Raw genomic sequence first — 15,047 nt, forward strand, 5'->3', positions numbered from 1 at the left:
ATGGTGGGAAATGTGAGGGGGAAATGGCGGGAAATGTGAGGGGACAAAATGACAGGAAATGTGAGGGGACAAAATGGCGGGAAACGTGAGGGGAAAAGGGCGGGAAAGGTGAGGGGGGGAAAGGGAGAAAAATATGAGGGGAAAAGAGTAGAAAACGTGGGGGAAAAGGCCCAGTCCCTCCCAGTATGATCCCGGTTTGTCCCAGTCCATTCTGGTACAATCCCAGTACGATCCAGTAGAATCCTAATTTGTCCCAGTCTGTTCTAGTTCAATCCCAGTATGGTCCAGTACAATCCCAGTTTGTCCCAGTCCCTCCCAGTACGACTCCCTCACACTTTTTTCCCCCAGTGTAGCCGCGGCTCTGCCCCAGTTCGTCCCAGTTCGCCCCAGTTTGTACCAGTCCGGGACTGGAAGGGGCGTGGTCAGAAGGAAGGGGCGTGGCCTGTACACAGAGGGCGCGGTCTATGCAAATACAGGGGTGTGGCCTAGCGCGATGGGCGGGGTCAGGGAACCCGGGTCGTCCCGCGGCGGGGCGGAAGTGGATGTGATGTCACTTCCGGGTGAGGCGGCCAAGATGGCGCTGTTCGAACAGATGAGAGCGAACGTGGGGAAACTGCTGCGGGGCATCGACCGGTACGGGGGGCACTGGGAGGGACTGGAAGGGGAGTGGGAGGGACTGGGGGGCACTGGAAGGGGCTTGGGGGGAATGGGAGAAGGCTGGGGGGCACTGGAAGGGGTTTGGGGGGCACCGGAGGGGCATTGGGGTGGACTGGGGGTCCCTGGAACGGGATTGGGGGGGCACTGGGGAGCACTGGGAGGAACTGGGGGCTACTGAGGAGGAACTGGAAGGGGACTGGGAGGGACTGGAAGGGACTGGGGTGGTCCCAGGTGTGTCCCAGCATCCTCCCTCACCTGCCCAGGTACAACCCCGAGAACTTGGCCACCCTGGAGCGCTACGTGGAGACCCAGGCCAAGGAGAACGCCTACGACCTGGAGGCCAACCTGGCCGTGCTGAAGCTGTGAGTGCCCGGGGGGTCCGGGAGAGGGTGGGAACGTGAGGGGGAAAGGGGAGAAAGGGGGGGGGAAAGGGTGGGAAACGTGAGGGAAAAATGGTGAGAAATGTGAGGGGAAAATGGTGAGAAATGTGAGGGGGAAAGGGGGGGAAATGGAAGGGGGAAAGGGGGAGAAATGGGAGGGGAAATGGGAGGGGAAAAGGGGGGAAAATGTGAGGGGAAAAGGGGGGAAAATGTGAGGAGAAAATGGTGGGAAATGTGAGGGGAAAAGGGTGGAAAATGTGAGGGGAAAAGGGTGGGAAATGTGAGGGGAAAATGGTGGGAAATGTGAGGGGAAAAGGGTGGGAAATGTGAGGGGAAAAGGGTGGGAAATGTGAAGGAAAAGGGTGGGAAACGTGAGGGGAAAAGGGGGGGAAATGTGAGGGAAAAGGGTGGGAAATGTGAGGGAAAAGGGTGGGAAACGTGAGGGAAAAGGGTGGGAAATGTGAGGGGAAAAGGGTGGGAAATGTGAGGGGAAAAGGGTGGGAAATGTGAGGGGAAAAGGGTAGGAAATGTGAGGAGAAAATGGTGGGAAATATAAGAGGAAAAGGGTAGAAAATATGAGGGGAAAAGAGGGGGGGAAAGGGCAGGAAACATGAGGGGACAAAATGGAGGGAAACGTGAGGGGAAAAGGGGGGGAATCATTAACCCTCCAAGCTGTGAGTGCCCAGGGGAGGTTTGGGGGTCCTTGTGAGTGCCCCGGGGGGTTTGGGGGTCCCTGTGAGTGCCCAGGGGGTTTTGGGGGTCCCTGTGAGTGCCCAGGGGAGGTTTGGGGGTCCCCTGAGCCCCCCCAGCCCCCTCACCTTGTGTCCCCACAGGTACCAGTTCAACCCGGCCTTCTTCCAGACGGGGGTGACGGCCCAGATCCTGCTCAAGGCCCTCACCAACCTCCCCCACACCGACTTCACCCTCTGCAAGTGCATGATCGACCAGGCCCACGTATCCCTGCGGCCGCAATTCCGACGGGAAACCCTGGAATTCCACAGGGAAACCCCACCCCCCTATTCCATCGGGAATTCCTGAGGGAACCTCCAGCCCCGGGTTCCTCCCAGTTCCCCCCCCACCAGGATCCCTCACCGTTCCATTCCGTGGGGATTTAGGGATCTGGGGGGGACCTGGAATTCCTGAGGGAACTTCCCTCATTCCATAGGGAATTCCCTCGGGAACTCCCATTCCCTGAGGATCCCCCCAGCCCCGGGTCCCTCAGTTCCTCAACACCCCCCCCCTCCCCAGGATCCTTCATCATCCCATTCCATAGGGAATTCCATGGGGATTTAGGGATTTGGGATCCCTCTCATTCCACAGTGAAACCCCCCCATTCCATAAAGTTCTAACTCCATAGGGAATTCCCCTGAGAATCCCCTTTCCATGGGGACCCCCCAGCCCCAAGTCCCTCAACACCCCCCCCCCCAGGATCCTTCATCATCCCATTCCACAGGGAATTCCACGGGGATTTAGGGACTTGGGAACCCCACAATTCCCTGGGGACCCCCAGAAATCCGTGGAGAACCCCTAAAATTCCATAGGGAATAACCTGGGAACCCCCAGACCCAGGTCCCTCAGTCCCTCACTCCTTCCCCAGGATCCTTCATCATCCCATTCCATAGGAAATTCCACAGGGATTTTAGGGATTTTTGGAACCCCACAGTTCACCGGGGGAGCCTCCAATTCCGTAGGGAGCCCCCTAAATTCCACAGGAACCCCCCTTTTCCATGCCCCACACTCCCCAGAGGAATCAAACCTGGTGTCTCTCTACTCCTCCAAAACCCCCCCAAAGACCCCTGGATTTTGGGATCTGGGAAGGAGGGAAGGGGCTGATTTTTGGGCTCCAGCTGAGGGGGGGGAGCACTCCTTTTTTTTTTCCCAAATTTTTCCTTGATTCCCCCCCAAAAAAACCAGCAAGAGGAACGTCCCATCCGGCAGATCCTGTACCTGGGGGAGCTGCTGGAGACCTGCCACTTCCAGTCCTTCTGGGTGAGTCCCCACACCCCCCAAAATTGGGGCTGGGGGGTCCCCAAAATTCAGGAGGGACCACTCTAAGCCCCCGAAATTCTGACAGCAAGCGCTGGATGAGAACATGGAGCTGCTGGAAGGGATCACGGGCTTCGAGGACTCCGTCAGGAAATGTGAGGGGAAAAGGGGGGAAAATGTGAGGGGAAAATGGTGGGAAACGTGAGGGGAAAGTGGAGGGGAAAGTGGAGGGAAATGTGAGGGGAAAATGGTGAGAAATGTGAGGGGAAAAGGGGGGGAAGTGTGAGGGGAAATGGAGGGAAACGTGAGGGGAAAAGGGTGGGAAATGTGAGGGGAAAAGGGTGGGAAATGTGAGGGGAAAAGGGTGGGAAATGTGAGGGGAAAAGGTGGGAAAGGTGAGGGGAAAAGGGTGGAGAAATGTGAGGGGGAAAATGATGGGAAATGTGAGGGGAAAAGGGTGGGAAATGTGAGGGGAAATGGAGGGAAACGTGAGGGGAAAAGGGTGGGAAACGTGAGGGGGAAAGGGAAGGAAATGTGAGGGGAAAGGGTGGGAAATGTGAGGGGAAAAGGGAGGGAAATGTGAGGGGGAAAGGGGGGAAATGTGAGGGGGAAAATGATGGGAAATGTGAGGGGGAAAGGGTGGGAAACGTGAGGGGAAATGGAGGGAAATGTGAGGGGAAATGGAGGGAAATGTGAGGGGGAAAGGGAGGGAAATGTGAGGGGAAATGGAGGGAAAACGTGAGGGGAAAGGGTGGGAATGTGAGGGGAAAAGGGAGGGAAATGTGAGGGGAAAAGGGAGGGAAATGTGAGGGGAAAAGGGTGGGAAAGGTGAGGGGAAAAGGGCGGGAAATGTGAGGGGAAAAGGGCGGGAAAGGTGAGGGGAAAAGGGCGGGAAATGTGAGGGGAAAAGGGCGGGAAACGTGAAGGAAAAGGGTGGGAAACGTGAGGGGGAACGGGTGGGAAATGTGAGGGGAAAGTGGAGGGGAAAGTGGAGGGAAATGTGAGGGGAAAATGGTGAGAAATGTGAGGGGAAAAGGGGGGGAAGTGTGAGGGGAAATGGAGGGAAACGTGAGGGGAAAAGGGTGGGAAATGTGAGGGGAAAAGGGTGGGAAATGTGAGGGGAAAAAGGTGGGAAAGGTGAGGGGAAAAGGGTGAGAAATGTGAGGGGAAAAGGGTGGGAAATGTGAGGGGAAATGGAGGGAAACGTGAGGGGGAAAGGGTGGGAAACGTGAGGGGAAAAGGGGGGAAATGTGAGGGGAAAAGGGTGGGAAATGTGAGGGGAATTGGGGGGAAAATGTGAGGGGGAAAGGGAGGGAAATGTGAGGGGGAAAGGGTGGGAAACGTGAGGGGAAATGGAGGGAAATGTGAGGGGAAATGGAGGGAAATGTGAGGGGGAAAGGGTGGGAAATGTGAGGGGAAATGGAGGGAAACGTGAGGGGAAAAGGGTGGGAAATGTGAGGGGAAAAGGGCGGGAAATGTGAGGGGAAAAGGGTGGGAAAGGTGAGGGGAAAAGGGCGGGAAATGTGAGGGGAAAAGGGCGGGAAACGTGAAGGAAAAGGGTGGGAAACGTGAGGGGGAATGGGTGGGAAATGTGAGGGGAAAATGTGAGGGGAAAAGGGGGGGAAATGTGGAGAAGGGGATTTTGGGGGGGTCCTGGAGGGGATTTGGGGGGTCCTGGGAAGGATTTGAAGGGTCCTGAAAGGGTTTTGGGGGAACCTGAGAGGATTTTAGGGGGTCCTAGGGAGGTTTGGGGAGGACGTGCGAGGATTTTGGGGGGTTTGGAGGGTCCTGGAGAGGATTTGGGGGGTCCTGGGGAGGTTTGGGGGGGAATCTGAGAGGATTTTGGGGGATTTGGAGAATCCTGGGAGGGATTTGGGGGGTCCTGGGGAGGGTTTGAAGGGTCCTGGGGAGGTTTTGGGGAGAACTTGAAGGGATTTGGGGGAGTTTGGAGGGTCTTGGGAGGTATTTCGGGGGTCCTCAGAGGGATTTGGAGGGTCCTGAGGGGATTTGGGGCATCCTGGAAAGGGTTTGTGAGATCTTGAGGGAGACACAGAGGGGTTTTCTGGGGGTCCTGTGGGGGGTTGTTGACTCCTAGGGGGAGTTTTGAGGGGTTCTGGGGGCGTTTTGGGGTCCCGGGGTGGTTTTTTCGGGGGGTCCGTGACACCCTGGGGCTCCCCCTGCAGTCATTTGCCACGTGGTGGGAATCACCTACCAGCACATCGACCGCTGGCTGCTCGCCGAGATGCTGGGGGACCTCTCAGGTGGGTTTGGAGGTCCTGGAGGGGGTTTATGGGGGCCTGGAGGGGATTTGGGGGGTCCTGGAGGGGCTTCAGAGGGTCTAAAAGAAGGTTAGGAGTATCCTAGAGGTGGTTTAGCGGGTCCTGGAGGGTATTTGGGGGGTTGTAGAGAGGGTTTAGAGGGTCCTAGAGAAAGTTGGGGGGTCCTGGAGGGGATTTGGGGGGGCCTGGAGGAGGTTTGGAGGATTCTGGAGGGGATTTGGGGGGGTCCTGGAGGGGGTTTGGTGGGGCCTGGGGGACCTCTCAGGTGACTTTGGGGGTCCAGAGGGGGTTTGAGGGGTCCTGGAGGGGATTTGGGGGGTCCTGGAGGGGGTTTGAGGAGTCCTGGAGGGGGTTTGAGGGAGCCCGGAGGGGATTTGGGGAGTCCTGGAGGGGATTTGGGGAGTCTTGGAGGGGATCTGGAGAGTCCTGGAGGGGATTTAAGGGGTCCTGGAGGGGATTTAGGGGGTCCTGGAGGGGATTTGGGGGGGTCTGGAGGGTTCCCAGGGTATTGGGGGTGGTTTTTGGGGGTCCCTGAGCCCCCCCAGACCCCCCTGTACCCCCCCAGAGTCACAACTGAGGGTCTGGATGAGCAAATACGGGGGGATTTGGGGGGGCACAGGGGGGCTTGGGGGGATTCCCAGGGGATTTGGGGGGATTTTAGGGGGTCCTGGGGACACACCAGGGTTTGGGGGGGGGGGTTTGGGGGTCCCTGAGCCCCCCCAGACCCCCCTGTGCCCCCCCAGAGTCTCAGCTGAGGGTCTGGATGAGCAAATACAGGGGGGATTGGGGGGGTACAGGGGGGCTTGGGGGGATTCCCAGGGGATTTGGGGGGATTTTAGGGGGTCCTGGGGGTACACAGGGGCATTTGGGGGCTTCCCAGGGGTATTGGGGGGGGGGGTTGGGGGTCCCTGAGCCCCCCCAGACCCCCTTGTGCCCCCCCAGAGTCTCAGCTGAGGGTCTGGATGAGCAAATACGGGTGGACGGAGCCGGAGCCCGGGAGGATCCTCATCTCCAACCAGGAGGAAAACATCAAACCCAAGAACATCGTGGAGAAGATCGACTTCGACAGTGGGTTGGGGGCTTCTGGGGGGGCTTGGGGATTTTTAGGGGGGGCCTGGAAGGGATTTGAGTACGTCCTGGGGGGGCCTGGAGGGGTTTTGGGGATTTTTCGGGGGGGCCTGGAGGGGGTTTGGGCACATCCTGGGGGGTCCTGGAGGGGTTTGGGGTGGTTTTGGGGGGTCCTGGAAGGGATTTGGGTTCATCCTGGAGGTCCTGGAGGGGGTTTTGGGGGGTCCTCAGGGAGCTTGGAGGGGGTTTTGGGGGTCTAGGAGGGGTTTGGGGTGGTTTTAGGGTGTCCTGGAGGGGGGTTGGGGATTTTTTGGGGTGTCCTGGAGGGGTTTGGGGTGGTTTTAAGGGGTCCTGAGGGGGGTTAGATGGGGTTTTGGGGGGTCCTGAGGGGGGTTAGATGGGATTTTGGGGGGTCCTGGAGGGGTTTGGGGTGGTTTTGGGGGGTCCTGGAGGGGGTTTGGGGTGGTTTTGGGGGGTCCTGAGGGTGGTTGGTGTGGGTTTAGGGGGTCCTGAGGGGGGTTCGATGGGGTTTTGGGGTGGTTTTGGGGGGTCCTGGTACCCCCCTCACCTGCCCTGTCCCCCCCAGGTGTGTCGAGCATCATGGCATCCTCACTCTGAACCCCCAAAAAAACATCAACACCCCCCCCCAAGACCCCAAAACCCGACCCCCCCCATTCAACCAATAAAGGAATTCCCAGTAAAGGCTCCGGAATTGGAGGGACTCTGGAATTTTGGGGGGGGGGGGGGGGGGTGTTGAAATCTGGGAATTCAGGGGGTCCCCAGAGCACTTTGGGGGGAGGGGGGTTGAGGTTTGGGGGTCCCCAAAACAATTATGGGGTGGGGGGGAGGGGGAGCTCTGGAATTTGGGGGGCTTTGGAGAAATTTAGCGGGGGGGGGTGTAAAGATTTGGGGTTCCCAGAGCAATCTGGGGGGTGGGCTCTGGAGAAATTTGGGGGGGGGGGGGGGGGGGATTAAGATTTGGGGTCCCCAGAGCAATGGGGGGGGGGGGAGCTCTGGAATTTGGGGGGCTCTGGAGAAATTTGGGAGGAGGGGTGTAAAGATTTGGGGTCCCCAGAGCAATTTGGGGGGGGGACCTCTGGAATTTGGGGGGCTCTGGAGAAATTTGGGGGGGGGATTAAGATTTGGGGTCCCCAGAGCAATATGGGGGGGGGGGGTTCGGGAATTTAAGGGGCCCCAGAGAAATTTGGGGGGGGGAAGAAATTAAGATTTGGGGTCCCCAGAGCAATTTTGGGGGGGGGCAGCTCTGGAATTTGGGGGGCTCTGGAGAAATTTGGGGGGGGAAGGAATTAAGATTTGGGGTCCCCAGAGCAATTTGGGGGGGGGGGAGCTCTGGAATTTGGGGGGCTCTGGAGAAATTTGGGGGGGGAAGGAATTAAGATTTGGGGTCCCCAGAGCAATTTGGGGGGGGGGAGCTCTGGAATTTGGGGGGCTCTGGAGAAATTTGGGGGGGGGGGAAGTATTAAGATTTGGGGTCCCCAGGCCAAGGGGGGGGGCTCGGGAATTTGGGGGGTCCCGGCTCAGGGGGGTTGGTTCCAAATCTCCCTTTATTCCAACAAATCCCTGGAACGTAGAAAATTCCCCTCCCCCCCCCAAAAAAAATTATCCAAAACCCCCAAATCCCATCGATTCGACCCAATAATCACAACAAACCCCCCCCCCCCCCCAAAATACAACAAACAAGGGGTGGGGGGGTCCCCAAACAGCGCTGGGACCCCCCAAAATGGGGAGGGGGGGGCAAGGAGACCCCCCCCCAAGGTGGGAAAAGGGAGGGAAAACAACCCAAACTGGGGGTTTGGGGGGGGGTCAGGGTGGGTTTTTTGGAGTGGGGGGGTCAGGTGAGAAGGTTCAGGAGGTCGCCCCCCAATTTCTGATTCCCCCAAATCCCCTTTTTCCTACAAAATCCCCCTTTTTCCTACAAAAATCACCCCAAAATCACTCGGGAGAAAAAACAACGGGAGGCAGGAGGTGTTTTTTGGGGGGGTCAGGGTGGGTTTTTTGGGGTGGGGGTGTCAGGTGAGAAGGTTCAGGGGGTCCCCCCCCCCAATTTCTGATTCCCCCAAATCCCCTTTTTTCCTACAAAAATCCCATTTTTTCCTACAAAAATCAGCCGGGACAAAAAGCGACGGGAGGCGGGAGGTGCCCGAGGGGGGGATTTTGGGGGTTTTTCGGGGGGGGTTTTGGGGTGTCCCCCCCCTCAGACGGTGTAGGCCTCCTTCATCAGACACTCCGTGTCGTCCCGGGGGGGTTTGGATCCCGATCCCGATCCCGCCAGGTCCCGCTTCCTCCGGAGCAGCCGCAGCCCCGCCCGGATCCCGAATCCCAGAGCGGCCCCCGCTGCCAGGAGACCCCCCAGAACCAGCCCTGGGGGGGGGAAACGGGGGGGGGACCCCCCAAAATGGGGTCAGAAAGGAGGGGGGGGCACTGGGGGGGAACTGGGGGGCACTGGGAAAGGGACAGGGGGGCACTGGGGGGCAGTGGGGTGGTATTGGGGGGCACTGGGGGGGCACTGGGAAGGGACTGGGGGGGCACTGGGGGGGTATTGGGGGACACTGGGGGGGCACTGAGAGTAATTAGGGGGCACTGGGAAAGGGACAGGGGGACACTGGGGGGGCACTGGGGGGGAACTGGGGGGCACTGGGAAAGGGACAGGGGGACACTGGGGGGCAGTGGGGTGGTATTGGGGGGCACTGGGGGGGCAAAACGGGGGGGAGACCCCCCAAAATGGGGTCAGAAAGGGGGGGGGGGCACTGGGGGGGAAATGGGAAGGGACTGGGAGGGTACCAGGGGGGAACTGGGGGGGGCACTGGGGGGGAACTGGGAGCACTGGGGGGGCACTGGGTGGAATTGGGGGGCACTGGGGGGGAACTGGGAGCACTGGGGGGGCACTGGGTGGAATTGGGGGGCAGTGGGGGGCACTAGGGGGGACTGAGAGGAATTGGGGGGCAGTGGGGGGGCACTGGGGGCACTGGGAAGGTATTCAGGGACACTGGGGGGGCACTGGGAGTAATTGGGGGGCACTGGGAAGAGACTGGGAGGGCACTGGGGGGGCACTGGGGGGGCACTGGGAGTAATTAGGGGGCACTGGGAAAGGGACAGGGGGACACTGGGGGGGCACTGGGGGGTATTGGGGGACACTGGGGGGGCAAAACGGGGGGGAGACCCCCCAAAATGGGGTCAGAAAGGGGGGGGGGCACTGGGGGGGAACTGGGAGCACTGGGGGGGCACTGGGAGTAACTGGGGGGCACTGGGAAAGGGACGGGGGACACTGGGGGGTATTGGAGGAGCACTGGAGGGCACTGGGGGGGCACTGGGGGGGTATTGGGGGACACTGGGAGCACTGGGGGGGCAAAACGGGGGGGAAGAACCCCCAAAATGGAGTCAGAAAGGGGGGGGCGGCTGGGAGTAATTAGGGGGCACTGGGAAGGGACTGGGAGGGCACTGGGGGGGCACTGGGAGTAATTGGGGGGCACTGGGGTGGTATTGGGGGGCACTGGGAAGGGACTGGGAGTAACTGGGGGGCACTGGGAAGGGACAGGGGGGCACTGAGGTGGTATTGGGGGAGCACTGGGGGGGGTACAGGGGGGGTACTGGGGGGCACTGGGAGCACTGGGAAAGGGATGGAGGACATTGGGGGGGAATTGGGGAGCACTGGGAAGGGACAGGAGGACACTGTGGGGGCACTGGGGGGCACTGGGGAGGCACTGGGGGGAACTGGGGGGGTTGGGGGACATTGGCGGGGTATTGGGGGACACTGGGGGGGCACTGGGGGGCACTGGGAGCACTGGGGGAATTGGGGGGCACTGGGAAAGGGACGGGGGACATTGGGAGGGTATTGAGGGACAGTGAGGGGGCACTGGGGGAATATTGGGGCACACTGGGAACACTGGGGAGGACACTGGGGGAGTACTGGAGGGATATTGGAGGGACACTGGGGGTAACTGGGGGGGCACTGGGAACACTGGGGGGGGGCACTGGGAACACTGGGGAACACCGGAGGCGATACTGGGAACACTGGGAAGGACACTGGGGGGATACTGGGGAGGACACTGGGGGACACTGGGGGGATACTGGGGGGACACTGGGGGCACACTAGGAAAACTGGGGGGACTGGGAGCACTGGGGAACACTGGGAAGGGCACTGGTGGGACACTGGGGGGGACACTGGGAACACTGGGGGGGGACTGGGAGCACTGGGAACACTGGGGGGACACTGGGGGACACTGGGGGGACACTGGGGGGACACTGGGGGGACATTGGGGGATACTGGGGGACACTGGGGGACACTGGGGGACACTGGGGGATACTGGGGGATACTGGGGGATACTGGGGGGACTGGGGATACTGGGGATACTGGGGGGATACTGGGGGGACACTGGGGATACTGGGGATACTGGGGATACTGGGGATACTGGGGGGATACTGGGGGGACACTGGGGGACACTGGGGGGCACTGGGGGGACACTGGGGGGACACTGGGGGGACACTGGGGGATACTGGGGGGACACTGGGGGGACACTGGGGGATACTGGGGGATACTGGGGGATACTGGGGGGACACTGGGGGGACACTGGGGATACTGGGGACAGTGGGGGGACAGTGGGGGGACACTGGGGGGACACTGGGGGATACTGGGGGGACACTGGGGGGACACTGGGGGGACACTGGGGGGATACTGGGGATACTGGGGGATACTGGGGGGACTGGGGATACTGGGGGATACTGGGGGGATACTGGGGGGGCTCCAGGACTCACCTTTGGTAGCCAAAAACCGTCGGAATTCGGCACCGGGATCACCTTTGGGGGGGAAAAACCGGGATGAGCCAGGAACTAGGGGGGGGCGGGGTTGGGATCGGGGGGTCTCAAGGGTGAGGGGTGTCCCAAGGGTGTGTGGGGGGGGTCCCAATGGGGGGAGGGGTCCCAAGGTTGGGGGGTGGTCCCAAGGGTGTGTGGGGGGGGTCCCAAGGGTGGGGAGGGGTGTCCCAAAGGTGGTGGGGGGGGTGTCCCAAGGGTGGGAGGGGGGGTCCCGAGGGTATGGGGGGGGTCCCGAGGGTGTGGGGGGGTGTCCTAAGAGTGTGAGGGGGTCCCAAAGGTGTGGGGGGGGGGGTCCCAAGGGTGTGGGGGGGGTGTCCCAAGGGTGGGTGGGGGGGGTCCCAAGGGTGGGGGATGTCCCAAGGGTGGGGGGGTGTCCCAAGGGGGGGGAGGGGGTCCCCAAGGGTGCGAGGGTGTCCCAAGGGTGGGGGGGTATCCCAAGGGTGTGGGAGGCATCCCAAGGGTGGGGGGGGTGTCCCAAGGGTGGTTGAGGGGGTCCCAAGGGTTGGGGGGGTCCCAAGGGTTGGGGGTGTCCCAAGGGTGTGTGGGGGTCCCAAGGGTGCAGGGGGGTCCCAAGGGTGGTTGAGGGTGTCCCAAGGGGAAGGGGGTCCCAAGGCTGTGGGGGTGTCCCAAGGGTGGTTGGGGGGGGTTCCCGGACCTGCGGGGGGGCGGCAGCGGCGCAGACACTCCTCGCGGTCCGGGTGGTTGTTGCCGTTGCCGCGGCAACCGCCGTAGGTGAATTCCCGGCAGGAATTCTCGGCCGGGATGAAATACCAGCGCACGAAGGACGCCCGGCACGGGCCCGTCACGGGGGGGGCCGAGCAGCGCTCTGGGGGGGACACAGAGGGGGTTAGAGGGGGTTTGGACAAGGGGCATGGGACAAGGACCCCCCCAAAATCCCCCCCGGGAAACGGGGAGTTACCTGCCAAGGTGGAGTTGGGACGATTCGGAGCTGGGGGGAAAGAGGGGAAAAAAGGGGAAAACAACCCAAAATGAGGCGGGAGTGGGGGTGCTCTGCTCCCAGATTTGTTCCCATTCCCCCCAGGACCCCCTCCCGGATCCCCCAAGGACCCCCCCGGTCCTCACACACACCCCCCGCAGCCCTCCCGACATTCCCAAAATTGTTCCCGTTCCCTCCTGGGACCCCCTGACCCCTCCGGGACCCCCCCGGTGCTCACCCCACTCCAGGACCCCCTGCACCCCTCCCGACATTCCCAAAGTTGTTCCCTTGACCCCCCCGACCCCTCTGGGACCCCCCCGCACTCCTCCCGACATTCCCGAAGTTGTTCCCGTTCCTCCCCGGGACCCCCCCGGTGCTCACCCCGCTCCAGGACCCCCCCGCACCCCTCCCGACATTCCCGAAGTTGTTCCTGTTCCTCCCTGGGACCCCCCCGGTGCTCACCCCGCTCCGGGACCCCCCCGCATCCCTCCTGACATTCCCGAAGTTGTTCCCGTTCCCTCAGGAACCTCCTGACCCCCCCGAGACTCCCCCGGTTCTCACCCCGCTCCGGGACCCCCCGCACCCCTCCCGACATTCCCGAAGTTGTTCCCGTTCCCTCCCGGGACCCCCCCCGGTGCTCACCCCGCTCCGGGACCCCCCCGCACCCCTCCCGACATTCCCGCTCGCTCCCGAAGTTGTTCCCGTTCCCTCCCGGGACCCCCCCGGTTCTCACCCCGCTCCGGGACCCCCCCGCACCCCTCCCGACATTCCCGCTCGCTCCCGAAGTTGTTCCCGTTCCCTCCCGGGACCCCCCCGGTTCTCACCCCGCTCCGGGACCCCCCCGCACCCCTCCCGACATTCCCGCTCGCTCCCGAAGTTGTTCCCGTTCCCGCCGCAGCCGCCGAACACGAAACTCTCGCAGGTCCCGGAGGAGGCGTTGAAGAACCAGCGGGGGATGGAGGCGCGACAGCGGCCGGTGATTGCCGGTAACCGGCACCGATCTGGGGGGGGACACGTTAACGGCCCCCCCGGGGCGAGTCTGGGGGGCTGCACCCCCAAAATCACCCAAAAACCCCAAAAAAACACGTCAAAAACCCACCACAGACCCCCCTAAAATCCCCCCTAAAGTGTCCCGTGATTGCCGGTAATCGGCACCGATCTGGGGGGGGGGACACGTTAACGGCCCCCCCGGGGCGAGTCTGGGGGGCTGCATCCCCAAAATCACCCAAAATTACACCAGAACCCCCCAAAAACCCACCACAGACCCCCCAAAAGTGTCCCGTGATTGCCGGTAACCGGCACCGATCTGGGGGGGGGACACGTTAACGGGCCCCCCCGGGGCGGATCTGGGGGGCTGCACCCCCAAAATCACCCAAAAACACCCCAAAAAAAGTCAAAAACCCACCACAGACCCCCCTAAAATCCCCCCTAAAGTGTCCCGTGAGCGCCGGTAACCGGCACCGATCTGGGGGGGGGACACGTTAACGGGCCCCCCCGGGGTGGATCTGGGGGGCTGCACCCCCAAAATCACCCAACCCCCCCCTAAAATTACATCAGAACCCCCCAAAAACTCCACCGCAGACCCCCCAAAAGTGTCCCGGGACGGCCGGTAACCGGCACCGCTCTGGGAGGGGGACACGTTACCGACCCCCCTGGGAACAGTTTTGGGGCGTGGGGAGGGGAACAGACCCCCCCTCCCAAAACCCTCCCTGGGACCCCCCCCAAGGGACGAGACACCCCCTAAAAATCACAGCCCCAATCCAGGACCCTCCAGACCCCTCCAATCTCCCCCGGGACCCCCCCCCAAAGGTCGTGACCTCCCCAAGACCCTCCAGACTCACCCAAATCCCACCTTGGGACCCCCCAAACCCTCCCCGGGAACCCCCAAACCCCCCGGAACTTCCAACACCCCCCCGACGAGGACCCCACAAAAGACCCCTGGGACCCCCCCCAAACCCTCCCGGGACCCCCAAACCCCCCCTCGGGACCCCCCAAACCCTCTCTGGACCCCCCCCAAACTCTCCCGGAACCCCCCCAAACCGTCCCGGAACCCCCCCAACCTTCGCTCCCCCCTCGGTCCCTTCCTCTCCCCGGACCCCCAAAATCCTCCCGCAAACCCCTCAACCCCCCCCGCGACCCCCCAAACCTTCCTTTGACCCCCCCTTCAAACCGTCCCGGAACCCCCCCAACCTTCGCTCCCCCTTCGGCCCCTTCCCCTCCGGGACCCTCAAAACCCTCCCGGAACTCCCAAGCCCCCCCCCGTGACCCCTCAATCCCCCCCTGCGACCCCTCAAACCCCCCCGCGACCCCCAAAACCCTCCCGGGACCCCCCAACCCCCCCCGCGACCCCTCAAACCCCCCCCGGACGCCCTAAACCGTCCCGGAACCCCTCCAACCTCCGCTCCCCCCTCGGCCCCTTCCCCTCCCCGGACCCACAAAACCCTCCCGGGACCCCCAAACCCCCCCCCTGCAACCCCCCAAAACACCCGCGACCCCCCTCCCACTCCCTCAGGACCCCCCAAACCCTCCCTGGACCCCCCCAAACCCTCCCGGAACCCCCCAAACCTTCGCTCCCCCCTCCCCCCCGGACCCCCCAATCCCCCCCCGCCCCCGGTACCGTCGAGGGCGGTGTTGGGGGGGGGGGGCTCAGGGGCGGGGACCCCCCGGACCCCCCCCAGGAGCAGCAGGAGGAGGAGCGGGAGGAGCCGCCCCGCCGCCATCGCAGGTGAGCGCCGATGACGTCACACAGGTGCGCCGCCGACGGCCACGCCCACTCCCGGGACAGGCCACGCCCACCCCCCGAGACTCCCCCCTTTGGGGGGATTCGGTTTGGCCACGCCCCGAAATAGGCCACGCCTTCCCTCGGAGGAAGGTCACGCCCCTTGTAACAGCCACGCCCTCGCTCCG

At 62.6% G+C, this 15,047-nt stretch overlaps 2 protein-coding genes across 2 annotated transcripts; one reads left to right on the top strand and one right to left on the bottom strand.

Annotated features, from left to right (window-relative positions):
- The first annotated feature begins 499 nt into the window (after positions 1–499).
- On the top strand, positions 500–7,072 carry EIF3K (eukaryotic translation initiation factor 3 subunit K). The gene is made up of 8 exons (XM_032677474.1): positions 500–633; positions 921–1,019; positions 1,871–1,991; positions 2,952–3,026; positions 3,112–3,178; positions 5,207–5,284; positions 6,245–6,370; positions 6,957–7,072. The coding sequence occupies exons 1-8, from the start codon at positions 548–550 to the stop codon at positions 6,986–6,988; spliced, it is 684 nt and encodes a 227-aa protein (XP_032533365.1). The 5' UTR covers positions 500–547; the 3' UTR covers positions 6,989–7,072.
- An 845-nt stretch (positions 7,073–7,917) lies between these two features.
- On the bottom strand, positions 7,918–14,943 carry SPINT2 (serine peptidase inhibitor, Kunitz type 2). Its single transcript, XM_032677495.1, has 6 exons — positions 14,758–14,943; positions 12,965–13,141; positions 12,123–12,152; positions 11,859–12,029; positions 11,144–11,185; positions 7,918–8,752 (listed from the first exon to the last, which is right to left on the bottom strand). Exons 1-6 carry the CDS (start codon positions 14,858–14,860, stop codon positions 8,586–8,588), a joined length of 690 nt encoding a protein of 229 aa, XP_032533386.1. The 5' UTR covers positions 14,861–14,943; the 3' UTR covers positions 7,918–8,585.
- Between the last annotated feature and the right edge of the window lie 104 nt (positions 14,944–15,047).

The sequence above is a fragment of the Chiroxiphia lanceolata genome, unplaced genomic scaffold (assembly GCF_009829145.1).
Source record: "Chiroxiphia lanceolata isolate bChiLan1 unplaced genomic scaffold, bChiLan1.pri scaffold_61_arrow_ctg1, whole genome shotgun sequence".
In the NCBI taxonomy this organism is placed as follows: Eukaryota; Metazoa; Chordata; class Aves; order Passeriformes; family Pipridae; genus Chiroxiphia; species Chiroxiphia lanceolata.